The sequence below is a fragment of the Microtus oregoni genome, unplaced genomic scaffold (genome assembly GCF_018167655.1).
Source record: "Microtus oregoni isolate MIOR12 unplaced genomic scaffold, Mior012 000021F_ref0000039, whole genome shotgun sequence".
Taxonomy (NCBI): Eukaryota; Metazoa; Chordata; class Mammalia; order Rodentia; family Cricetidae; genus Microtus; species Microtus oregoni.
In genome coordinates, this window is record NW_024543080.1 from 5,502,112 (window position 1) to 5,528,885 (window position 26,774).

Here is a 26,774-nt window from a genome sequence, read left to right on the forward strand (position 1 = left end):
CAGAATTAATCCAAATCTCTTCACTTTAGCCTCAAGCAGACTCTTTGGACAAGGGCAAAAAGCAACTCACCCAAATATCACAAGAATGATTTCTAGACAACATACCAAAATTCTTCTCCTCTGAAACCTCTTGATCCAGGCCCCCACAGCTCAAATCACCCTCGGCATAACTGTCTTCCATGTTCCTACTAGGATGGCCCATTAAGCAGCATTTAAAGCGTCCAAATGATTTTCTGTTCCACTGTACCAAGGTCCATATTCCTTCAAACAAAAGCATGGTCTTCTTATCACAGCAATACCCCAGTCCCTGGTATCAACTTCTGTCTTAGGGTTTCTATTGCTATACAGAGACACCATGATCACAGCAACTCTTATAAAAGAAAACATTTAATTGAGGTGGTGGCTTACAGTTTCAGAGGCTTAGTCCATTATCATCATGGCAGCAAGCATGATGGTGCACAAGTAGACATGGTGCTGGAGAAGGAACTAAGAGTTCTACATCTTGATCCGCAGGCAACAGGAAGTAAAGTGTGTACCACACTGAGAGTAACTTGAGCAAAAGAGAACTCAAAGCCTGCCTCCACAGTAAAACACTTCCTCCAACAAAGTCACACCTCCTAAAAGTGCCTACTCCTTTGGGGGCTATTTTCTTCCAAACCACCAAAGCTTTCCTGAATTCCTAAATCCCAGCCAAGGACCAGACTGTGAACAGAACTGACAGACAGGAACAGGCCTGCTATGTAAATACTTCTCTATACACCAACTTACCTCAAGTAGCAGTGCCTCCCTCACATCCACCCCTCCCTCATATCCACCCCTCCCTCATATCCACCCCTCTCTCGCATCCACCCCTCCCTCACATCCACCCCTCCCTCGCATCCTCCCCTCCCTCACATCCACCCCTCCCTCGCATCCTCCCCTCCCTCACATCCACCCCTCCTTCATGTCCATCCCCCTCCCTCACATCTCTTCCCTTTCCATTGTTAGTCTTTTTCTTGATGTGTCCCTGTCTCTCTCTTCCTTAAGGAGGACTTGAGGACAAAGCTATTACGTGGGTGGTATCCAGGCTTGGAACTTGAGTAAGGCAAGAGAAGTCTAAGATAGGGACCTCACATCCAGGATCACTTAGTCCTGGCTCTCTTATATGTCCACAGTATATGAAAAAGTACCCACTGTAGCATGAATGAATAGAGAATAATTGCAGGTCATGGCAAATGACCCTGGGAATGGGCATCTGAGTCTAAAAGAATGGTGACACATTCCTTTCTTCTCTCTCTCTACCACTTACATTGTGGTTTTATGTTAAAGTCCAGATTTAATGTTGTTATACTCTGAGTGAATGTAAAATGTCCCCACAGGCTCGTGTATTTGAAGGTCTTTACTGCTTTGTTCTTCTGCTTTTTCCTTTTGCCAACTTTAGGGTTTGAGTTTGGAAAGTCTTCTGCAGGCTCATGGTTGGAGTGCTTGTGCCCTAGTTGGTAGTGATGTTTTGGATGGCTGGAGGTAGCAGAATTGGTGGCTGGAGGTGGGTCTTGAAGGTTCCGGCCTTAGCTCTCTGCTCTGTCATCTGCTACGATGTGAGGGAGCCACACTGCATGTTTCTGCCACTGTGGACTGAGGTGTTCCAGCTACCATGCCTTCCTGTCATGATGTGTCCTGGAAGCTAGGAGCCAAAGTACCACCTCCACATATACCACACAGTGTTTCTCATGGGTATTTTACCACAAGAAAACTATAGAAGTGTCCTTAGAAGTACTGAAGAAACTAAAGGTAGATAGAATTGAAAGGATGCTAGGGATTTTGTTGTTTTGTTTTTTGTTTTTTCTCCTGTACATGTACATATTCTTTTACTCCTTTCCATATATATGTCATAAACAGATTTTAAAAGATAAAAAAGATGCAAAGATCCGGGAACTTGAAGCCAGAGTGAGTGACCTCGAACTGGAAAAGGTGAAGCTGGTGAACGCAGGCTCTGAGCGACTCCGAGCAGTGAAGGACATCAGACAAGAGAGAGATCAACTCCTGAATGAGGTGAAGACCAGCAGGACTGAACTAAACAGTCTCTCAGGTACGCTCTTCAGTTCTCGCTCTAGTGCTTGCTGTGAAGTCCAGCTCGGGCACCACACAGCTAAGGAAGGAGAGTGTCTGACCACACACAACAAATGCAGATAGCCTTGCTGTTCCAGTCATGTGTACGTCTCACAGTTCTCCATGAAGACTGCTGTGTCCTGATTTATCTTTACTCAGTCCCCATTCTCCAAGAGCACAGTGAGGTACCCAGACCCCAGGCCTCCTGAGGTGTTCAGACAAATCATGTTGTTTGTAGTTTTGCTTTTATGGAAATGGGAATTTTGCATCCTTTGAGTCAGATCACTTGAGTAAATGATAATAAGGTGATGTGTATAAATAGAGTTTCCCCAGTGCTGACAGGGAATTATTGAACCAGATTTAATATTGGGGCCTGCCAGAGGTCTGCTAAGATGTTTTCTAATGGTAAAGGGTAACCTTGCCTGTCTTTTGTTGCTCTGCATTCAATAGTCCAGTGCTGGCCTGTGCCACACTTTCTGCATTCTGTTTGGATTATTTCTAGGAAAAAAAAAGCTTTTAGGAATGCCTTGCCTACAATCCCCTTTCAAACGACCTTGTTTACCACAATGAAAACATCTGACATTTGATTTTTCTTAAAATTTCTAGAAATTACTTCTCCTATCAAAACAGTGTGAGATTCAAAGTCAGCTGTATTTCTAATCCATTCATCTGTTGGTGGTAATCCTGCCTTAGATTCAATTAATGTTCACCTGACTTCTGTATCTGATACTATTCTGTTTACAACTGAAATCAGTCTTTGCAAAAAATCAGTGAAGGCTTCTTTTGGGCCTTGCATAATTTTAGTAAGTGACTCAGACCTCTTTCCTGATTCATCTATCTTGTCTTAAGCATCCAGGGCTGCTAAACAACATACAGCCAAGGTGTGATCGTCAAATCCAAACTGTTTTTGCAACTCAGCATATTGGCCTTCACCTAGAAGCTGACTGTGGGAAATATTAATGGCTCTAGCCCTGTTTTACCGCTCTATAACTCTAGTTTCCTCTGTCACCGTGTTCATCATTGTAACTGAGGTCCAGTTTCCACACCACTATAGCTAAAGCTTTCCAGTCTTGGGGGGTAGTTCTATTCTGAGTTGCCCTTGAATTTAACATCTGCTTTAAATAGGGTAAATGCACACCATATGAAATGATTGCTTCCTTAAATCTTCTCAAATCTAATCTCTCTACAGGATTCCATTTAACTTCTGCGTAACCTCAGGGGTGCCCATCATCTGATGGTCATTCTTGCATATTAACTGGGTAAACTAAGGTTGGTTTCCTAATAACCTTGAAACCCTCTGGTTTCATCATGCATTGGTATTACTCTGTCTGTGTCTGAGTATGTTTTTTAATTTTCATTAGCAGGTTTTCCTAAGGCCTTATCAGTAATAAATCTTTCGAAGGCTTGTATCTTATCAGTCAAATTTCATATTATCAAACCTTTTTCTTAAGGATAACATATGAGTTATCAAACTGATGGTAATTACAACAACATTTTGTCAATCCCAGCTAGGTCAATTATCCCTTCATTTATTTTTTTCAACTTCCAAGCCATTCATTGTGGCATTATACAGAGTCTAATTCCCTGCAATTGGGATTTCCCATTCTTAGCATGGGAAAGTTTTTTTTTTTAATATTACTTATCTCTCTCCTTAAGAATTCCATAGGTGTCTCACCAAGTCTGTTGACCTCTCGGGTTATCCGCAGCAGCAATATCAGCAGCAAGCTCGGGTTTCCTTTCCACAGTTCCTAAGCGTGTACCTTCTCTCCAGAGTCCCTGCGAGAAATCTCCATGAGGAGTTCATGTAGTCTTTAACTAAGATTCTATCATTGTATTTACCGATTAAATTGGGAGTCAAACATAGCAAGAATAATAAAAACCCAGAGACAGAGATTGGGGTTCAAGCTCAAGATCAGAAAAGCAAAGCAACCAGTCACTGGCTCTTACCTCTCTACCTTATACCTAAATGGATGAGCCTGCCTCCATGAATCTTCAGACTGAGCTGAGAGCTGTCTCCTCCCATCTTATATCCTCTCTAGTGCTGGGATTAAAGGCATGCACCACTACCTCCTGGCCTCTATGGCTGACAGTGTGGCTGCTGGGATTAAAGGTGTGTGCCGCCACTGCCTGGCCTCTATGGCTGACTAATGTGGCTAACTTTGCATTCTGATCTTCAGGCAAGCTATATTTATTAAAACACAAATACTAGACTGCTATAGTCAGATATTGGGATAAAAACATGCTAGCTCAGAGAGACCAAGAAGCAACCAGATGAGCTTCCTTTTTGGCCAGAGACCCACTAAGAGAGCATCTCTCCACTGGTCCCAAACCAAAAAGACCACAAAACTCTAAATCCCTCCCTACGCCTTCCTGTACGTGTCTCTATCCATCTTCCTGGCTCCTCTATGGCTTCCTGTACTCTCAAAGGCTAATTCCCATCAACTAGTTGTTGGCTCTGCCCCCATCCATGCTTGATGTTATTAACACGGTCTGGGGTTTCACAGTGTGATCAAATATCCTGCAACAAAGGTGGGCTAGTTACAAAGCTGGGGAGAAGCACTGAAGGAAGGTAGGTAGAGGAAGAGTGGCTAAAAGCAAAGCACAGCAGATACCTGCACTGTGTCTCACACAAATGAGGGCTGATCAGAGCGAGTTTTCTTTCAGCCTCTAAGATGCTATGGTTATTAATTACAAATATTGGTTATTATGTTATATAGAGGACTATGAAGTTTTGAAAAGGAATTTCCGAAACAAAAGTGAAGAAATGGAAACCACTACAAACAAACTAAAGATGCAATTGAAGTCTGCGCAGTCTGAGCTGGAGCAAACAAGGAATACCCTGAAGACCATGGAGGGCTCCGATGGCCATGGTATGCTCTGCTCCACTCCCCTCTGCTTTGAATTCCATCGCCTAGATTTGTTAGAACACAAGTCTGGATGTACTGTCTCCCACCTCCTCACGGCACCAGGGAATGAGAGAAACACACAGAAGCATTAGCGACAGGCGTTAGGAAGCAGGACTTCTACTGTGTTGTAAAGGGAAATTGCCATGTGCTTCGGTCCATGACATGTCTGAAGCCAGAGCTATTCCCGTAACTTCTAACGAGCCTCACTGTCTCCCCTTGTTTAAGGGTAGAAATGTAAGTCCCTGATAGCTTTCACTCAGCCTCCTGGTTTACATGTAGGTCGTTTACATTAATTGTAGGTCAGTGGCTGATTGTCAGTTCTTGATTCTTCTCTGATAAAATCGAGATGAGATTTGGTAATAGAACTACTAGGTAAGAGGTTATTATCACACTTGTTACCTTTCCACTTGCTGGCCATACTGACCACACACGTGCCATGTAAGAGTAAACTGACACGCCTATATCATGTAAGAGTGAGCTGACCATGCGTGTATCATGTAAGAGTAAACTGACAAGGGGGGGGGATGGGAACTGGGATTGGTATGTAAAATGAAAAAAGATAGTTTGTTTTCTTTTAAAAAAATACTTAAAAATAATCTGTGCCACCACCCCTGACTCTGGCAGCACATAGCCCCAGATCAGAGTGACCCAGGGATTGTACTGCCCTGTGCACGGAGGAGCCACAATTCTAAAGGATTCTGGGTTTTTGGCAGTTTGGCTCTTTGCTGATTAATGCTAAGAGAATGACATTTGGAAAGGATGTTGAAGGATGCCTTTAGGGTCTTTTCTGTCACCCCACCATTCCAGTAGGTTATGATTATTAATTACCTAGGTAATCTTTGTATTTACATTCAAATATTTGTTTTTATTGAGCAAAATCAGCTTAACATTAAAAAAATGAGATTACCTTTGAAGTATAACCATAATCTACTTAATAGACCAGAACTTTTCAAAGTGATGAGCAAATGATGGCAGTATCTGATATACTAATAAATTAGTTAATTAACAGTTGACCTTGGTATATAGCTCATTCGGTACAGTGTTTATTTAGCAGCATGAAGCCCTAGGTTCAAATCCCCAGCACCAAATAAATTGGGCCTGATGGCAGACCCCTAAATTACCAGTACTGAGGAGGTGGAAACAGGGAATTAGAAGTTCAAGGTCACCTTTAGCTAGTCTGGGGGGCACACGACCCTGCCTAAGGGTGAAGGGAGGATGCAGTGGGAGCCTCTCCAATGAGTTGGAAGTAATTCTGAATGGATATGATAAAAAAGTCATTATGTAAATGTAAGAAATTTTCAAAAAACTAAAATTATTTTTAAAAAACAGTGCATATACCTCTGGATTATAGACCCTGATTTTTTTTTTTTACTGTTTTTATTGAGCTGTATATTTTTCTCCATTCCCCTTCCTTCCTCCCCTCCCCCTTCTACCCTCTTCCATGGTCCCCATGCTCCCAATTTACTCAGGAGATCTTCATAGACCCTGATTTTGGCAGATTATTATGAGAACTTTTTTAAAGACAGGATCTCACTATGTAGCTCTGGCTAGCCTGGAATTTGCTATGCAGATCAGGCTAGCCTCAGATCCACTTGCCTCTGGATTAAAGGAATGCCCAAGCACACCTGGCAAAAACCATCAATATGTTCTTAATGAAAAATCTCATTGTTTTTCTGATGTTTTGTTTTCAGCAAATAGTATCTTTTAATTTTCCTTTTTAACCTCTAATTTATAACTAGGCCTAACTCAAAGCAGTATTAGTTTGTAACCTATTTTCTCAACTGACCTTTAAATAAAAGATAAGGTCTTCTGACTTTAAAATTCTCTGTAAAGACAGCCTTCCCATATCTTTCCAATAGCTTACCATGTCCTAAGGATTCAGTGGGACATTCTCATGTGAGGCTGGAGAGATGGCTCAGTGGTTTAGAGCATTTGTTGTTCTTGCAGAGGACCAGAGTCTGATTCCAGAACTCACATAGGTGGCTCACAACCCTCTATGACTCCAGTTCCAGGGGATCTGAACCCTTTTCTGGCCTCCACAGGCACTAGGCATACATGGGGCAAACACACATAAATGTGAGCAGAAAAACTCATACATATAAAATTAAAGAAATAAATCTTTAAACATTAAAACATTCCCAGCTTTTCTGAAAATAACCATTTCTGTGCTTCTGTGGCATTTTTATCATGAAGACTGTAGTGAGTTAACTCTGAGAATGAAATGGAATGGGCTGTGATATCTCGGGAATCTGTTGAGAGTTTGTTAATAGTAGATGTCTTCAATGATATTTAAACATGGTTTCTGGTGTGGGAAGTCCTTCTGCATATATGTTACTTTCATTGGTTAATGAATAAAGCTGTTTCATCCAGCAACTTAGCAGAGTAGAGCAAGGAGGAAATTCCAAGCAGATAGAGGTGGAAAGAAGGCAGAGTCAGGGGGATGCCATGTAGCCACCACAGGAGACAGACGCATTGCCAGTAAATCACAAGCCTCATGGTAAAATATAAAATAATAGAAGTGGGTTAGTTTAAAATGTAAGAGCTAGCTACAAATATGCTTAAGCTATTGGTCAAACAGTATTGCAAATAATATAGTTTCTGTTTGATTATTTTGGGTCTGGGCAGCCGGGAACGAATGAGCAGCCTGACAACAGCTTCTGAAAAAAAATCATCTTGGTCAAACATGTATAACTGTTTTTATGTGTATTTCCTATTTGTATATAAATGTGTTCAGTGTGAGTATTACCAATGAAAATGTGTTACTAATAGTGGTCAATGAAATTAACTCCAGTAGCAAAGAAACCACAACTCTTCACTGCATAGATTTCAATAGTTCAGAATCTCCAGGCACTAACTGCAATGATTGTATTACCCTAGAGACTTTGTCTCATGATGTCTAATTGACCTCAGAGAATCTCACCTGTTGTCTTGTCATAACTTACAGTACAAAGTGTATAGCTTGCATCTTTCCCACAGCTATGAAGGTGGCAATGGGCATGCAGAAGCAAATCACAGCCAAGAGGGGTCAGATAGATGCCCTGCAGAGCAAGGTGCAGTTTTTAGAAGAGGCTGTGACAAGCGCCAACAAGGTGAGTCTTTGTCCTGAGAAGCCAGCACAGCTGCTTGTTAACACATTGCAAGGCAGAAGAGGGCACAGCATAGGATGTACAGTTGGGAGAGATTTCTGAGGGTAATAAGTTTCCAAAAGGAACATTAGAGAAGGACTTTTTAAATTTAAATGTACCTGCACATGTGTATGTATGTTCACCACCTGTTTGCCATGTGTGTGCAGAAGTTAGAAGATAGTGTCAGATGCTCTGGAAATGGAATTATGGATGGTTGTGAGCCACTATGTGGGTGCTGGGAACCAAATTTGTGTCCTCTGCAAGAGCAACAAGTGCTCTAAACTGCTGAGCCACCTCTAGGCCCTGTAGAAGGATCTTAAAGAATAGCTAGTATCAAGTGTAGAAATGGTTAAAGGGACACTCCTGGTAGAGACAGGAAAGAGTCATAAACAAAGTATAATCAATACTGTTCTAATGACTTCCTAAAAACGATGTTGTAAAAAATTGTGTAATGAATACTACCAGACTTAGAAGAACAATGGGGTCTAGAGCACCACACACCACGGTAACACAAATTTACATATATGAAGTTGTTCAACACTAGGCTAGGGATATAGCTCAGCAATAGAGCACTTGCCTACTTATCTAGCAAGTACAAGGCCTTGTTTCGGTCCCCAGGTAAGAAAATGAAATATGTATTTTATGGCATATATGGTCTTTTATCTTGAAAAGATAACTGGAATTTACTCATGAAATTGTACATTATTGTGAAGGGGTAGAAGACCAAATGTGGTTCATAATCTAGGGTAAACTGAGGTAGCTGATCCATGTGTTTGAAGAACATGTTAGGGGGGCTCTTTGTGTGCTCCTACACAGCTCTGGCTGGTTGATGGAGTTTTCACAGTTACGGAGTAGTCAACTTTCAGTAGCAAACATGGCAATCATGCTGTGTTCGGATGACCTCTAGTGTCAGTTTCACACAGATAACATTTTCATATCTGTAACAGAACTGACCTCAGTGAACATTGCAAAAGAAATGCAGCCGAGCGGTGGTGGCGCACGCCTTTAATCCCAGGCAGAGGCAGGCAGATCTCTGTGAGTTCGAGGCCAGCCTGGTCTACAGAGCTAGTTCCAGGACAGGAACCAAAAGCTACGGAGGAACCCTGTCTCAAAAATCCAAAAGAAAAAGAAAAGAAAAGAAATGCACAGGGCTGGAGAGATGGCTCACTGTGAGAGACAGGCTGCTCTTCCAGAGGACCCGGGTTCAATTCCCAGCACCCACACGGCAGCTCACACCAGTCTGTAAACTCCAGTTCCAGGGGGTTCAACACCCTCACACAGACACACATGCAGGCAAAGCACCAATATACATAAAATAAAAATAAACCATTAAAATGACATAAGTAAAATTAATCAGTTACTAAATTAATTGCTTTATTTGTTATTTATATTTATTATTTGTAGTTTATTAGCTCGTCATCTACAGTGAGCTGCTGGGATGCTTTGGAAGGTGCATACATCTTACCCCCTTCATTGTATGTACCTGCTTGTTTCCCTTTCCTCTCTTCTTTCCCATTTTCTTCCTCCTCTTCTCTTTTCCTGAATATATTCTTTTCTCTTCTGCCTCATTATTTCCCCTTGGGACTCTATAGTAGTGCTTTTCTCAGTTTATGGTAATTAGGGCTTTGTAAAGTTACTTCCTCCTATTGGCCCACACCTACCTCCTCATAAAGCAATGTCCTCGCAGCCCACGCCTCCACGTATAACAAGTGTTCCCACAGCCCACACCTGCCTCTACATAAAACATATGTCCCCAGAGGCCATGCCTGCCTCCACATATAACAAGTGTCCCCACAGCTCATGAGAATTCTCTCAGACAGAACAAGAGGAGACTTGTAAAACAAACCCATCCTCTGTTCTACAGATGTTTCTGCCCAAGCAAATCAGGAAAAGGAAAAAAAAAAGCAATACAAAGTGTGTTGCCATGACAATACTTTCTGTTGTATTCATAGCCAACATTTTCATTATGAATAATATACAAAGGAACAAAGTAGAGGACGTGATGCCTGTGTTTCACCTTGACAGTTAGCACTCCTTATTGTTGTATTTGTCTCCAGTGCTTTCTCGAGGAGAAAACTAATTTGAATTTCATTGTCATTTAATATTAAAGACATTATATTAACAAGCTTATTGATACCAATAACACTGACAGGTGACTTCAGGGAGAGCTGTCTGTCTTGTTTGTTTCTGTCACACAATCTACAGTAGATATTTGTAAAATAAATATTCAACCATGAAGCAAGATTGAAACCCATGAGACTTTCAAATAAATGCACCTTCTTTAAATATCTTATTATTTAAAGTAAATTTTAGTAAAATTTAGTATGCTGTTATTCAATTCTACTGCACCAAAATACTATTTTTTTTTGTGATATGTGATTGCTTCATACTTTGTAGATGTCACCAGAGATGAAAACGTGTCTAACTCAGACTCCTTTGATGGCTGTTTTAGCTTCAGCACTTACCAAATTTTATCAGCAGTTATCCCTGCGACTTTCTCTTCTGTAATTGTAGGAGAAGCATTTTTTGAAAGAAGAGAAGAGTAAGCTCAGCCAGGAATTGAGTACCGTGGCAACAGAGAAAAACAAGATGGCCGGGGAGCTAGAAGTGCTTCGGTCTCAAGAACGCCGCTTGAAGGAGAAGGTTGCTAACATGGAAGTCGCTCTTGACAAGGTAGTTACTGACTGAGCGGAGGGGTTAGCACCTGGATAGCAGCTGGCAGGATAGCTCTCAGCAGAAGTTCTGCACCACCAACTTGCATCATATCCCAACCTTATGGCATAGAGGCAAGCTGTCACTGACGAAGGAGACTGAATTTAAACCTCAGCCATTGCATATGTAGCCGGCACCTCTACACGGCTGTCACGAAACTAGCAGAAGAGCAGTGGGCTTGTTTTCTTTCACGGTTTTGTGTTTCTGATCCCCATGGTAGTGGGAAGTATGGCGGCCGTACCGTCTCTCATGGCAGACCAGGGTGTTGTGTGTGTGATGTTTTACTCCCTCAGCTTTTTGAGGGGCCCACCACCCAGCTCCCAAATAAATCACTCACGGAGGCTTATTCTTAGTTATGAATGCCCGACCTTAGGTTGGCTTGTTTCTTGCCAGCTTTTCTTAAGTTATCCCGCCTACTTTTTGCCTCTTGGGCTTTTATCTTTCTCTATTTCTGTATACCTTTCTTTACTGGGTTCTCCTTGGCTTGCTGGGTGGGTGGCCCCTGGTCTCCTCCTCTCCATATTCTCTCATTTGCTCCTTGTTCTCCTTCTGTTTGTTCTCTCTGCCTGCCAGCCCTGCTTTTCCTGGCTCCTGCCTTGCTATTGGCTGTTCAGCTCTTTATTAGGACCACCAGGTGTTTTAGACAGGCAAAGAATCACAGCTTCACAGTTAATCAAATGCAGCATAGAAGTTACACACCTGAAAAGAATATTCCCCAACACCAGGGAGCCAAGTGTGAAGCAAAGTCAAGAAAGGCTGGTCCCCTTTCTAGAGACCTTTCTGTCTGCTAGGCCACCTCCTAAAGCTTCCGTGCCCTGTGAGGAACATTTTAGACTCGAGCCATAATAGTATACTTTTTTCCCCAGAAGATAGGCTAACACAAGTCGCAAGAGCAGTAGATAAACTACGTCTCCACTATCCTTAGTAACCTAAGTAAACATGCCTCCATACGCACCTAACCTACCATCAAAATCATCTGGACTTCAATTGGAGTCCAGTCTCTTACACATTAAAATGATGGTGCCACTTTGTTGGGGCTGGAGCGGGTGGGTAGAAAACAGCTGAAAGAAGGCCCGACACTGTTTATCATTTGTTACACAGGGATCAAACTGTCTCCTGTTACTTAGAAACCTGAAACCTACAACTGCATCATAACCGATCATTAACTCCTAAGAAGCCAGAACTTTGTTAGATAAAATAATCTGTGACCAACTGTGCCAGCTTTGCTTCTTAAAGTATGCCATTCTGGGTCTCAGCTGTAGTTTGGGATTTTTTAATATGGCCCCAAACTTAGCCCAGGATAGCACTGAACTACTGATCTTTCTGGTTTTGCCTCTTGTGTCCTAGGATTACAGGCCTGTGCTTCTAAGCCCAGCATATGAATTTTATGCTTTGATAAAGCTTTTTGCAAATTCCATCCTTTGTTCATTCCCTCCTACTACTGATTTTGTGTTTGCTGAGCATGCACTGGATAAGACAGGCCACATGGCTGCACGCAGCAGACAGATGGATCGTTAGAGTGCAGTGTGCCCGGGGGGGGGGTGGTTTTCCTGGCGAGAGAGCTGGAAACTACATTACAGGTTAATGAAATAAAAGTTCATAAAGAATGGAGGACAAACCACTTATGGTTGCTTGATTGTAGGCATCTTTGCAGTTTGCAGAATGCCAAGATATCATACAGCGCCAGGAGCAAGAGTCTGTGCGTCTGAAACTTCAGCACACTTTGGATGTAAAAGTAAGGGTATTTTTCATCATATATAATTTAAGCAGAAACAATGCCCATGCTTGATATGCTTTGATATTCTCTTTATGTACATATTTTGTGTGTGCATGTGTATACACACTTGTATATTTTTAAGTGAGCACTGAGGAGATGAGCAGTCAATAGTAGGGTTCTTCCTCAGTCACTTCTCAACAGGGTCTCTCGCTGAACCTGGAACTCACTAGGTTAGGCTGGGGCCAGCAAAGCCCCGGGAGCCACCTCTCTCCACCACCCAGCTCTGGGAATACAGCCTCATGTCACTGCACTTGACTTATTCCTAGTACTGGGGGTTGAAGTCCTTACGCTTGCACAACGAGCCATCTGCCATCGGAGCCAGCTTCCCAGGTCCCTATATATTTTATATTTAATATACTGGTCACATCATCTGCTACATTTATAAAGTCTGTATGAGAACAACATTGAAACATCACACTTTAGTTTTAGTTGACAATAAGCAAGTGAAACAATGTTCCTGAAGTGACTTGGGAATCCCCAAGGGAAACCACACACACACACACACACACACACACACACGCACACAGGTGTAGAGTGACCCAAAGACCAAAGACCCAAAGGATCGATCTTTGTACAATAATTTACATAACAAAACATGTTTTCTTTTAAAAAGTGCTTTTATATTGAAGTGTGTATATTTTAAGTTGCCTCTATTTTTAAGTTTTAATAATAGGTTTTGCCTGTGGAATTAAAAAACAATATTGATTTCACACCTCTTTGTAGCTGCAGGTTAACATTGTTTTGCTTACTTCTGCATTGTCTGTAGGAGCTTCAGGGCCCTGGCTACACCTCTAATCCTTCCATGAAACCTCGCCTTCTCCAGCCGGCCTCCGGAACCCGGTCTCATTCCAATGTACCCTCCTCCCAGTCGACGGCCAGCTTCCTGTCTCATGTTAGTAACCAATCATGTAATCCATAAAACAAATGGCATAAGGTGTAATTTAAGTTGGGAAAAAGTCACTTATGAAAATAATGTTTATAACTAGCATTTTCAACAACTAGATTTTAGATTTATACAGTTTCCTTAGAATCCAATGGAGTTCATATGAAAAAAATTTCTTCACTGTTTTCTTGGAAAAGACAAAATAAAATTGTCATTGGGATTAATGATAACAAAACTATTAAAGTAAGTTATTTAACTGCATTATATTCAGTTCTTCAGTTAGTCACAGCACAAGCAGCTTTCATATAACAAAGCAACACACATGGTAAATACATAGCATATCACATGCTAAGTGTAGCATAGCAGAGTATTTAATACTTTACCAAGACGAAAGCTGTTGGCTTTAGGTCATTTCCTAATAAACTATTTTTAATATTTTATTAATCCCAAAATACTTTTAGTCCCTCTAGTTAAAATGTTAGTAACTTAGCAAAATTTTTAGTTTAACTCTTTATACTTTCAAAACACAAGAAAAAACATGGACAATTTAAATTCAGGCTTTCTCTGAAGACATAAATTCCTTATAATCAGAAACCAGTGCTAACCCTTAAAAAAAAAAAGAGAAGACAGGAGAAAGACTTGTCCCATCTGTCAGTTACAATAATCATATTTTTACTTTGAAAAGTCCTGTATTTAGAATGGCAACAGGATCATCAGAACCATTGCAAGTACTATTCAAATAAAAGTTTGGTGCTGTCTAAATGACTAGTAGTTGAAATGGACGTGTGCACTGCAAAATAAACCATCATTTATCCTGCTATTCCATAATTTCTGTATAGCAGCTGAGTTAATTTTATAAGAATATAATTGCAGACATGAAAAGCTAAGTCTTTGTGTGTGTGGTGTTTTGATCAGCACTCTCTGAAAACCAACACACTGAAGGAAGACCCAACCAGGGACCTGAAGCAGCTGCTCCAAGAGCTGAGAAGTGTGATCAACGAGGAGCCGGCCATGCCTCTGAGCAAGACAGAAGAGGATGGACTGACACCGTCCCTTGGAGCATTGTAGGTGGCTGTGTGAGACTGCGTGCTTGTAATGGCAAGCTCCTCTCAGGAGCCTCAGTGTCAATCTGTAATAGGAGGACGCGGGGCCTCTTTGTTCCATCTAGCCTGGCTAACTCGGTAGAGCATGAGACTCTTAATCTCAGGGTCGTGGGTTCGAGCCCCACATTGGGTGCCAGATAAAAAGCGCAAAACAATCCCACACCAGTTTGGATTCAAAGGGTTATTTATTTGAGGGGAAAAAACTTACAGAACACCATCCTACACGACAGCCAGGAAAGGAGTCTAGTCACTGGAGCAAGAGAGAGAGCGGAGGGTTTCCACTGCTTTTTAAAGAGAAAGAGACCATGCCCCAGTGGGCTGGTATCTCAATGGCTATTGGCTGAAGGAGTGGAAGGAGCTCCCACAGCACCAGCCTCCTGCCCATATCTACAGAGGACTATGAGACTCCCCTGTGCTTCTCAAGTGCTATTGTATTATCATTTAGATGAACTTATAGTAAAGCATTTAATGTGCTATGTTGGTACTAATCTTATTTTTATAATATTAATGTGTTTATATGGCAAATATCTGATGTAGTGGGGTAAATGAATGTAGACAGATTGTAATAATATATACAGCTTTAATGGGGAAATAGACTTACAGAACCATAGGTTCCCGTGGAGAACAGGAAAGCAGAAGGGGCGGCTGGGAGCACGCCCCGCAATCTTTATAAGTAAAAAATATCCTTGGGAGACCCCGCCCCCTGTTAGCAAGGTGATTGGCTGGGTCTCTCCTACATCTCCCCTTTTTGTCTAAATAAGATAGAGCCAAACCAAATACAACTATATACAATAGTAACAAATAATAAATATAACAAACAATATTGAGCAAGAAACATATAACAAAAGTTTTGCTAAACATTCTATCTCAAGGAGTCTAAATGATGTAGAGAGTAACTATAATTATATAATCTTTAACTCCATCAAAGATCTGAGAAGGGAGTTAATATTACTTAACAAATGAGAAATATCCAAAACATGCAACAAATGACAGAGACAACTGACTACCTGGGCAATTTAACTGTAATTCTTGCTTGATAACTGTTTTGTTATATGTAATCTTACTATGTTAAAGTGAAAGCTTTTCTTTTTTGTTTTAACAGAAAAAGGGGAAGTGATGGGGGAGAGTCTTCTGTTTTGTGTTAATTTCATTGGTTAAATAAAGAGACTGCCTCAGCCCTTTAATAGGACAGAAAATTAGGTAGGCAGAGTAAACAGAACAGAATGCTGGGAGAAAGAAGCCGAGTCAGGGAGTCGCCATGATTCTCCCACTCCAGACAGACGCAGGTTAAGATCTTTCCTGGTAATCCAGCTTGTGGTGTTACACAGAATATTAAAAATGGGTTAGATCAATATGTAAGAGCTAGACAATAAGAGGCTGGAACTAATGGGCCAGGCAGTGTTTAAAAGAATGCAGTTTCTGTGTAATTATTTCGGGTAAAGCTAGCCGGGTGGCGGGACGCAGCCCGCCGCTCCATGCAACAATCTGAAAGTAAAATTTTCTGAAGAAATATCTCTATATAACTCATCTCTAGTTCCTTAAGATATTCTGAGAATGTATATTTAACCCAAGTGCCAACATTAGCTGGGTTTATCTAAATGTTAATAATAATAGTAAAACATTAGTAATATATTGATTACCCATCATGACGCTGCATTACCTCAGCCACAAAGTGCTGAGAAATGTTCTTTCTGTTGGCTATTCCAGCAAAGAATCCTCTGACTTGCAGAACACTTTCTTTTCTCTCTGTGTGTAGGGGGGAATGAGACAGGGTCACTGTGTCGCCCTGGCTATCCTGGAACTCCCTGTGTAAACCAGACCTGCCTCAAATTCAGTTTCCTGTCTGCCCCTGCTTCTTGAGTGCTGAGATTAAAGGCATGTACCACCACACCCAGATTTTTTTTAAATGAGTCTTACTGTGTGTCCCAGGCTGACTTTGAATTCTTGATCCTCCTGCCTCAGCATCCAGAGTGTGGATTACAAGAATGCATGCGCTGCTATGCCAGGCTGAGCACTTCTGTATCTCATGGCCGTCTATGCCAGGTCAGTAGTGTTAGGTCATTTGACACAGGAATAAATTCAGCATAGGTTTCTACCTCTTCTGAAACTAAGAGACAAATCCAGAAGAAGTAGGAGCTCGGCCCCGAGCACCAGTGACTCTACACTGTGGTCTCCAGGGTTACCGTGGCTCCCCAGTCAGTTCCCATCACTGCAGTCTCAATGGACTGGAGCTCTACCAGGACTGTATCAAACAAATGTATTTGGTAAGAATTTGGGTTAGTTTTCTGTAGTCCTACAAATGTCTAACTTCTGCCCGACGCTGAAGAATGCAAAGAAGAAAGTCCTTGTTGTGGTGCATGCCTGAAACCCCAGCGCTTGTGACAGAGGTTATGAGTTCCAGGCCAGACAGGGCTACACAGCTCCAACCTGCTAAACAAACAAAACAAAACAAATCCCTGGAAGATAGCATTGTCTGAGCTGAATCCAGAATTAGCTGGCTCTTGTTAAATTTGCTTGGTTGTCTAAAATACAGTTGTAACTTGAAGAAAAGTTAAGCATAAGTGACTGCAGAAGTGCATGTGTCTGTAGTTAACGGAGTTTATCTGTCTACAGAGATGACAGGGTGAGAGACTGCATCACGGACTCTAGCCTGCGATCAGAGCTCTGCCACAGGTGAGAACATCGGACTCAGTTGGATTCAGGGTCCAGGAATGTTTTCTATGGCCTAGTAATCTAGGAGTTGGTTTGCATGGTTTCTTGGAACTTGATGTGCATATTGGCTTCACATAAGGAAAGCTGTTGCATAGCTTAACTCTCAAAAGGGCTTCAAGGTCTAGAAACCAACTGAAAACCTTCTTTTCTTTCCTCTTTTGCTTATTTTAAACCTTGCTGACTGTGGTCCTCAGCTTTCTGTCACTGTAGCCAAGTTCCTGAGATCAAGAGCAGATGTTGATGTCCACCACATCCCGAAGGTTCCAGCCCACAGTCAGGCACATCCATAGGTGTGGGACACTGTTGAGGGTGTCAGATGGCAAATGGCTCACCTCACTGCTGAGAAACAAAAGAGAAAAGGGCCAGGGATCACAGTTCCCTTGGGTGTCCCACCGACAGTGACCTAAGAGCTGCCCACAAGGCACCATCGCCTTTTAGTAGTTCCATGCTGAGGACAAAGCTTTTAACTCATGGGACTTAGGAAGACATTCAGCATCCAGACAAAAGCTCTGATGTTTAGCCATGTGAACTATTTGTGTGGTATGCCATACCAAAGGACTTTGTCTACATTTACACGTATTTACAGTGGTTTTTCTAACTTTGAAGGGTAGTCCAGAAGGAAGTTACAACAGCATCAATGTATGATTCTAAGATTCCTACTAAAGATAACTCTATACTCATCAATAATTGAATAGCTGAATTCTAAATGAAATCATACAAACATAGCATGAGGAAAACATCCTATAAAACCCTAAAAAGGAAAATTACTGAGAAGAATATTAACAAAAAAGAAAAAAGTCTAATATTAATCCATTATCAGAGGACACAGAGCTGTTGTTCCCTCCTCTCTGCCTGCTACAATAACAGTGCCTCATAGACTGAGATTGCACTTTTGTTTCCCAGGTACCCAGACCCAAATAATCACACAAAAACTATATTAATTGCTGGGCGGTGGTGGCGCATGCCTTTAATCCCAGCACTCGGGAGGCAGAGGCAGGCGGATCTCTGTGAGTTCGAGGCCAGCCTGGTCTACAAGAGCTAGTTCCAGGACAGGAACCAAAAGCTACGGAGAAACCCTGTCTCGAAAATCCAAAAAAAAAAAAAAAGAAAAAAGAAAAAAAAAGCTATATTAATTACAACACTGTTTGGCCAACAGCACAGTTGTATTCCTAGGTAGCTCTTACATCTTAAATTAACCAATTTCTATTACCTATGTATAACCAAAAGGCTGTGGCTTACCGGTAATGTTCTGACATCTTTCTCCTTCGGCAACAACATGGTGTTTGCCTGACTCCGCCTTCGTTCTCCCTGAATTCAGTTTAGTTTTTCTGCCTACCTGTATTCTGCCCTGCCATGGTCCAAAGCAGCTTCTTTATTAACCAATGGTAATAAAACATATTCATACAGTGGAGAATCCTACGTCACTGGACTTTCAGCATGGCATTGAAAACTCTCTGGCTTTTACCACTAGCCTGCACTGGCTAGTGTTAAGTCAACCTGATACAAGCTGGAGTTGTTCGAGAAAAGGAAACCACACAGAGAAAATGTGAGCAAGCCTGTCTTGACGAACAATTGATGTGGGAGGGCTCAGACCACAGGGAGTAGCACCATCACTAGACCAGTGGTCCTGAGTTGTTTAAGAAAGCAGGCTGAGCACACTATGAGGAGCAAGTCAGTGAGCAGAATTCCTCCATGTCCTCTGCTTCAGTTTCTGCCTCCAGGTTTCTTCCTTGAGTTCCTGCCCTGACTTTCTTCAGTGATGAACTGTGATGTGAAAGCAAAATAAACATTTTCCTTCAAGTTGTTTTTGATCATGGTGTTTCATCACACCATAACCCAAAGACATAGCCTGTACTACTGTACTGTTAGTACAGCATGTACTAGACAGATTATTGTTAATACAGGCTGTACTAACCAGGCTATTGTTAGTATTACCAGGACTAACCAGTTTATTCATCTTTCTCCTTTTTAATCTTGAGGCAGAACCTTGTGTACAGCCAGGAATGGGTGACCTTGAAGTCCTGGTTCTCCTGCCTCCACTGCTTGATTGCTAGGATTACAGGCAGGGGCCATGTTCGCAGTTTACGTGGTACTGGGGATCAAACCCAAAGCTTTGTACCTGACAGGCAAGCAGTAAGCTGTCTTTAGTCCCTAACTTATTACTCTTAATTCCCAATGGTTCACTTCCCCCTTTTAAAATATTTTCCCTATATATATTTATTTGTGGGTTGTATGTGTATGCACTGATGCACATGCATATGTGTGCATTCCACAGGACAGTTTACAGGAGTCCATTCTCTCCTTCCACCATATGGGCTCCAGGGATCTAATTCAGGTTATTGGGCTTGGCCTTTCCTTGCTGATCATCTCACGGCTGTCTTCCTTTTGACTCGACATTTTTCTACCCAAAAAAGCCAAAGTTTCAACATCAAACTTTTGAGTCTGTAACTGCCCCAAAATAGTGCTCAAATGAAAATGTGTTTCATAAAGCTAGCTACCAGTTTAAGAATAAATTGAACTTAGGGTATAGCTTGTTCTTGCACACTGCCCTGAGTTCAATTTCCTCCACTAAAGAATAGGCAACTTCCCTCACAGATTTTTATTATATGAATAAGAAAATAATGTATCTTTGTTTTGTTTTTCTAAGATGGAGTCTCTCTATGTATCCTTGACTGTTCTCCATGCAGCAGGCTGGCCTGGAATTCATAGAGAACTGCCTGCCTCTTCTGAGTTCTGGGGTTAGAGGCCTGGACCACTATGCCCAGCTTTATCATATTGTATTTTTTATTTTTCCTGTTCTTCTACCAACAGGAGTAACAACTCCTTGAGGGAATCCACTGAAGGGAGCAAGTCTAGTGAAACTCTTAGCAGGTGAGAAAGGATTTCCCTACCGCTAAGATACAAAATGTCCTTTTTGTTCTGTTCACTGGCTGAGAAGACATGAGCTCTGTAATGTACCATGGGCGTCTGTCCTGTGCCTTGGGATATATAACACTGAGCAGACAGATTTGGGTCCTGACCTCCAACTGTGTAAAATTATAATGTGTGTTTATAGAGCCTTTCTTTAATCTTTTCTGATTTCATGATCCATAAAAATAGAGCTATCTAAACCATCTTTATATCTTAAGAGTAGGAAAATGATTTTATATTCTCAGCTGCTTAAATTAATTTTAGTGTGTTGGCTAGTTTTCTGTCAACATGACACAAACTACAGCCATCAGAGAGGAGGGAGTCTCAGTTGAAAAAATACCTCCATAAAATCTAACTATAGACAAGACTGTGGGACATTTTCTTAATGAGTGATTGATGGGGGAGGTTCAACCCATTGTGGATGGTGCCATTCCGAGGCTGGTAGCTCTGGGTTCTATATGAAGGCAGGCTGAGTGAGCCATTACAAGAAAGCCAGTAAGCATCACCCATCCTCTGCATGAGCTCCTGGCTCCAGGTTCCTGCCATGCTTGAGTTCCTGTCCTGACTTCTTTGATGATGAATGGTGATGTAGAAGCATAAGCTAAATAAACCCTGCAGAGGGTTATGGGGGTATACAGCAGGTGACAACTAGTGTTCAGGAGGTCGACCTTCCAGATGCATGATTCCAGCCCCACTTGGCAAAGCCATGGGGTTACTGACTGGAGGCTAGATGACTGGTTGTTCCTGTCCATAACTTTTTCAGGTGCCATTACTTGCCTCCCTAATAAGAACAACTGTGGGGTTCTTTACACAGCCTCTTGATGGTATGTTTTATCCTTGTTGGGCACACATATAGCTGTGGATGGTCAGGAAGATTATTTCTGCTTAATCTTTTAATTTTGATGAATAGAAACAATATTAGGATATTTTGCATTCTCAGACTGGCATAGGTTCTCAGTCACAAAGACAGCCTTTCACACAGACAGCTAATTTTAGACTCTAGAACAGATTCAAAGCAGGCTGGCTGCCCCTGGAGACCAGTAGCTTGTTGTCTCCAGAGACATAGACACAAGGTCATTTTCCCAGGTGTTTTGCTGATACAAGGTTAGGCATGAAACAACTTCTTGCCAGTTTTTTTTTTTTGCTTGCAAAAAAGCCTAGCAAATAATGTTAAAGACACAACTACTTGTCTAGCAGCTGAGACTTTCTGCATGTACTTCCTACCACTCAAGGTTTGATTCCGTCTGAGAAAGAGGCATGTGCATGACCAAGTGTTGCTCACTGGCTGGTCAATGTGACATTCCTAGCCTAAGAGAAACTACATGACTTATCCCTGGTTATGAAATAGGCTGGGCCCTGAGAATGTAACTTAATTGTCCAGAGTTTGCCTGGGCAAGAGAGCAGCAGCAGCAGTGTAGAGAGCAAAGAGAAAGATGTAGAGCTAATTAGGAAAGTTACCTTCAGATCATGTGAACCTGTTTTTACCTAAACACCTTTTTAGATAGTTAAGAACTTTTTCCTAAACCATCACTACTCTGAAGTCTTCTTTTTACTACCCTGGAGCAGATCTAGGAGCTGGCCTCTCCGTCTGCAGTTACACCCTTTCCTCCCCAAGTCATTTTAGTCATGGCATTTCATCACAGCAATAGTGACCCTGAGACATTAAGAACAGGCTTACTCATTTCTGTGTTCTTAGCACTTGAACACAATGTCTATCAAGAAACTATTCAGTAAATACATTTTAGTGAATGAATCAAGACAATGTTGTAAATATTTTTTGTCTCTGCTTCTTGATCACAGTACAAATTGAATCTTTCTAAATATGTCTTTCTTTTAAACAGAAAAGATGTGTTATTTCCTTTCTTGGCTATATAGTACCACTGTATACCTATGAATAATAATTAATTATAATTTCATCCCTTCTGTTTCCTAGTTGCATTAGAATGATCTCATTTTGTCTGACTAATCTATGTGGAGGCTATTATTTTCCTATAATTAGGCTAGAATTGAAGAATCAAATTGTTTAAGCAATTTGCCAAGGTCATTAAGCTTGCAAACGCTGAAGGCCACATTTGAACTTGAGTCATTGTAAGGCAAGCTCTTTGGGGGCTCCACTTGTAGCACCTGTGCTGCTATGTATAGCTTATTGCCTGCACTACGGGACAGTTCGCGAGCCGAGCAAGTGCCTGGAAATTGACACACACACATACACACAGAGACAGAGACATGGGTCATCCTTGAATTCCCCAAGAATGCCAACTTGAATCAAGAACGTCCCTTTATTGTGTTCCAGGGCAGCTTATATAGTGCCCTCCCTGACCAATGCCCACACCCTAGCTCTCAGGATTTTCAGCTGCAGCCACCAGAAACCACTCCCCTGTCTCGTGCTCTGAGCAGCTGCAAACACAGGAAAACAAGCTGTTTTGCTCAGAGCAGTTACAAGGGTAGGAAAATAAGTTGTTTACAGGAAATTCAGGGTTTGGGAGTCCTCAGTCCCCAACAAGCCATAATGACTTCAAAGTGTGTGTTTGTGGCCACTACTATGTACTGCCTCTGGGGACCTACAGAACTACCTGGAAAGATGCCAGTCACAGACACGGGACATAGTTACTTCCTTGAGGTAACCAAAGCTCCACTGTAGAGTTTCTCTTTGACTAGAAAAATCTGTTTCTTAATAATGAAATTGTCAATACTTATTTTATTATGAAAAAGTCACTGAGAAGATACTGCTTTATAACTGAATGACCAGCAGAGTCAAAGACATCTGGATTCTCACATCTGCATTTCCATAAACTATACTGTGATAATCAGCTGTCAGTACAACCTCCAGGGAACTCCACTCTATGTCTTTCAGAGACTGAGACTAGAGTGTGGAACAAGTCATTTTTTCTTTAAAAAGTTTTACATTTAGTGTGTGTGTGTGTGTGTGTGTGTGTGTGTGTGTGTGTGTGTATCAGAGAACAACCTGTGGGAGCCAGTTTTCTTCCTGCACTATTTGCCCAGGGATTGAACTTAGGTCATCAAGGCTGGCAGCAAGTGTCTTCCCCTGCTGAGCCATCTGGCCAGCCTTCATACCATTTTCCTTTGCTGTAGCTATAGTCTTACAATCTACCCCTTACTGTTGTTCTCCGGCAACTCAAAATTACTATGAAATTGATAGTTACCTCCAATGTTGCACTTACATAACTTATCTCTTTAATTTGTGTCCTGCATACTTACTTCTATGAATAAAACAAAGCTAATGGCATCCCTGTGTTAGTGACAGTCATTGTGAAGACTGAGACTGTTTCCACCCACTGATGAGATTTTGTATACTTGTGTTATTAATGCTGAGTTCTTGTTACTCTCTGGTTCCTTCTGTTTCCTTTCTTGTTATTTGTTTGTCATGTAGCCCTGGCTGGCCTGAAACTCAGCTTTCCCTGCCTCAGCCTCAAGTGCAGGGCTTACAGGTAAGAGCATCCACACTCATCTGGTTTCTTCACTTTTAAATAAGTAATTAAAATTGCAACTTACAGAACATACGAGAAAATGACTTGTATTTATAATTATTGTTATAGGAAAATTAATTTTCTTACCAAGATTCTATTAATATAATTTGTCCTACAGCACTTTAGTGAATGGACAGGGGATATAGCTCAGCTGTTGATAGAGTACTTGCCTAGCACGCTCAAAGCCCCACATAAATCTGCCGTGGTGGTATACATCTCTAATCTCAGCATTCAGGAGGTATAGGTAGGAAGTTCAGAAGTTCAAGGTCATCCTCAGCTACACAGGGAACTGTAGGTGTAGAGGCTAGAGACCCTGTCTCAAAAAAGGGAAAAAGATCATTCTTGAATACAAAACTATAATATAACTTTATGTTTCCCATTACAGTATTTCAGAACCCTAAAACTGACAGTTATGATTAGGCATCTTAATATTTCAGGCTGTCACACTTACCTGGATTGGCTTGTCTTGGTCCCTGTATCTTAGTGCTGTGCCGAAGAAAGGACATGTTTGCATTGGCATTTACATTAGCTTCTCTATCTGAAAGAAACAGCATAAGGAGGAAAGTTTTATTTTGCCCTGTGGTGGTTCAGGCTGTGCTGGGCCAGAACTCCATGGCAGGAGGCACAAGTGGCAGAGAATAGTTGTCTGTCTCATGCAGAGGGGGAGTCGAGATGGGGAGAATGCTGGAAGGGATTCCAAAGACAAGCTTCCAGTGGCTTCCTTCTTGTGACCAGGCTCTGCTTCGTCCCCCCCCCCCCCATCCATTCAGAGCCTGCATGGTCTTACCATCTGTAGAAACATCGCAGCCGTCCCACCTCAGCCCTGCGCCTTGATACTCACCTAGGTGTTTATCAGTCCAGTTAGATTGGCAGAATAAATCCGCACACTGTTCTTGTTTCCAGAGAGCCAGTCACGCTGCATGCCGGGGAGCTGGAAGATCCGTCTAGTTGCTTCACGTTCACGTCTACAGGTGAGTGTTCCATGAAATCTTCAGAGGTTCCTCACGCCAAGAGAATAAAGACAGAAGTGTTTGAGCTCCCATGAACTCTACTCTCACTTCTTACAACCACCCACTCCCCCACCCCCCATTCTGGTCACTCTGTTTTACCCTCCTGGAACTGTTAATTGAACCTGCTATGCTGTCTCCCTGTTGGGGCTTTTGAGCCTACAGTGCCACGAACATTGCTAATCACCTCATCCTCTTTCAAAGGTCACTTTCCCAGCAACACTTAACTCCCATCACTCAAAAAAATCACAACCTTCCCACACTTTCCAGCTCCCCCTGCCTTTTCCACTTGTATTACACAGCATCCTCTTACATAACTTACTACTTGGTGTTGTTACTGTATGCCATACCACAGCCTGGGAAATAAAATCCTGCAGTCTCTGGTTTCCTGGCACACTCCAGGTATTTAGAGCCTTCTTGATGTAAAGTAGGTGCTAAATAAACGCTTATCGGATGGCTGTAATAAAAAGGAGAATTGAGGCTCTCCGTGTCATTTCCAATGAATTACAGGGTTGTTACAAGGAGAGCAGGCCCTTTGTTTGTCCTGGCTGTCTGGCTAACTTACACCCAAAATAACCACACAGAAACTTTATTAATTTAAACACTGCCTGGCCCATTAGCTCTAGTTTCTTATTGGGTATTTCTTACATCTTAATTTAACCCATTTTTATTAATCTGTGTATCGCCACATAACTGTGGCTTACCAGCAAGATTCTAACCAGTGTCTGTCTCAGGCAGAAGACCCATAGTGTCTCTCACTCTGCCCTTCTTCCCAGCATTCAGTTCTGTCTTCTCCGCCTACTTAAGTTCTGCCCTATCAGGCCCAAAGCAGTTTCTTTATTCATTTAACCAATGAAAGCAACACATGAACAGAAGAACTTCCTACACCACAAAGTGATTTCCATGAAAACAAGCTTCTGAAAAGAAGAGCCAGGAGAGTCAGAAATCTCAATACTGTAAACGTTACAATACTCAGACTCAGGATGGGGAAGGGAAATAAAATTGCTAGAGGGTGACTTAAAACAGAGCCAAAGAACAAATTACAGAAGGCACACTTAACTAGGAAGAAAAATTGTAGCTTATGTTAGTTTTAGAAAGCAAAGGCAAGAGTGGTAACGATTTACAGAAGAGAAAGTTATTGGGAAAGAATGAAAGTGACAGTTATTTAATAAAAACATAGTTATAAATCTGGCCAGTCCTAATGTAAATAAGGAAAAGTAAAGTATAATGTAAGAACTTCATTTATAGAAGAGTGTTGTTATAGTTAAAATCAAGACAATATATGTGTGTGTATGACTCTTTTGTGTGTGTATGCAGGTGTGTGTGTGTGTGGAGAGTGAGATCAACCTTGATTGTCATTCCCCAGGATGCCAGCCATTTTGGTTATGAGTCATAGCTTTTCACTGGTCTGGAATTCACAAATCGGGCTAGGCTGGCCACCATCAACCCCAGGGATCCTGCTTCCTCTGCAGCACCAGTGCTGAAATCTCAGTCTCATGCTACCACTTTTTTCAAACTCAGGGACTCTTGTTTGCACAAGCATTTTGCCAACTGACCTATTTCTCTAGCCCTTTGTCACTGCTATCTTAATGATTAGCCAGGACACGAGAGCAATGCTCTTGCCTTTTTAGACTGCTCTAAATGAGAACATTTGCCTTTTCTCACACATTCTGAATACCTTAGAATACTTTAACCCCATTCGGTATCCTTTTAACTTTTATACAATTTTGTTAACATAGGTTAATTATAAATATAAACACAGTTGGTTATGTCTTAGTTAGTTTTCTACTCCTGTGATAAAACATGGTTACCAAAAGCAACTTGGGGAAGAAAGAGTTTGTTTGGCTTACAGCTCCACAGCACAGTCCTTCATCAAGGGAAGTCAGGCAGGAGCTGAAGCAGAGACCCTGGAGGAGTGCTGCTTACTGGCGGTTTCCTCATGACTTGTTCAGCCTGCTTTCTTACACAATTCAGGACATCTGCCCAGGGTTGACATCACCTACCGTGATTTGGGGCTTCCCACCTCAATCATCAATCATGGTAATGCACTCGAGGCTTGACCA

The 26,774-nt window shown here is 41.8% G+C and overlaps 1 protein-coding gene across 1 annotated transcript in view; it reads left to right on the top strand.

Annotated features, from left to right (window-relative positions):
• The window catches only part of Ccdc158 (coiled-coil domain containing 158), a 63,246-nt gene that overhangs the window by 25,934 nt on the left and 10,538 nt on the right, over positions 1 to 26,774 (top strand). Inside the window, exons 12-21 of the mRNA XM_041671536.1 lie at positions 1,879 to 2,068; positions 4,806 to 4,958; positions 7,971 to 8,083; positions 10,634 to 10,792; positions 12,474 to 12,566; positions 13,375 to 13,500; positions 14,407 to 14,555; positions 17,208 to 17,267; positions 20,118 to 20,177; positions 24,608 to 24,675. Of these exons, the coding sequence (XP_041527470.1) occupies positions 1,879 to 2,068; positions 4,806 to 4,958; positions 7,971 to 8,083; positions 10,634 to 10,792; positions 12,474 to 12,566; positions 13,375 to 13,500; positions 14,407 to 14,555; positions 17,208 to 17,267; positions 20,118 to 20,177; positions 24,608 to 24,675 (1,171 nt within the window). The remainder of the gene's footprint in view (positions 1 to 1,878; positions 2,069 to 4,805; positions 4,959 to 7,970; positions 8,084 to 10,633; positions 10,793 to 12,473; positions 12,567 to 13,374; positions 13,501 to 14,406; positions 14,556 to 17,207; positions 17,268 to 20,117; positions 20,178 to 24,607; positions 24,676 to 26,774) is intronic.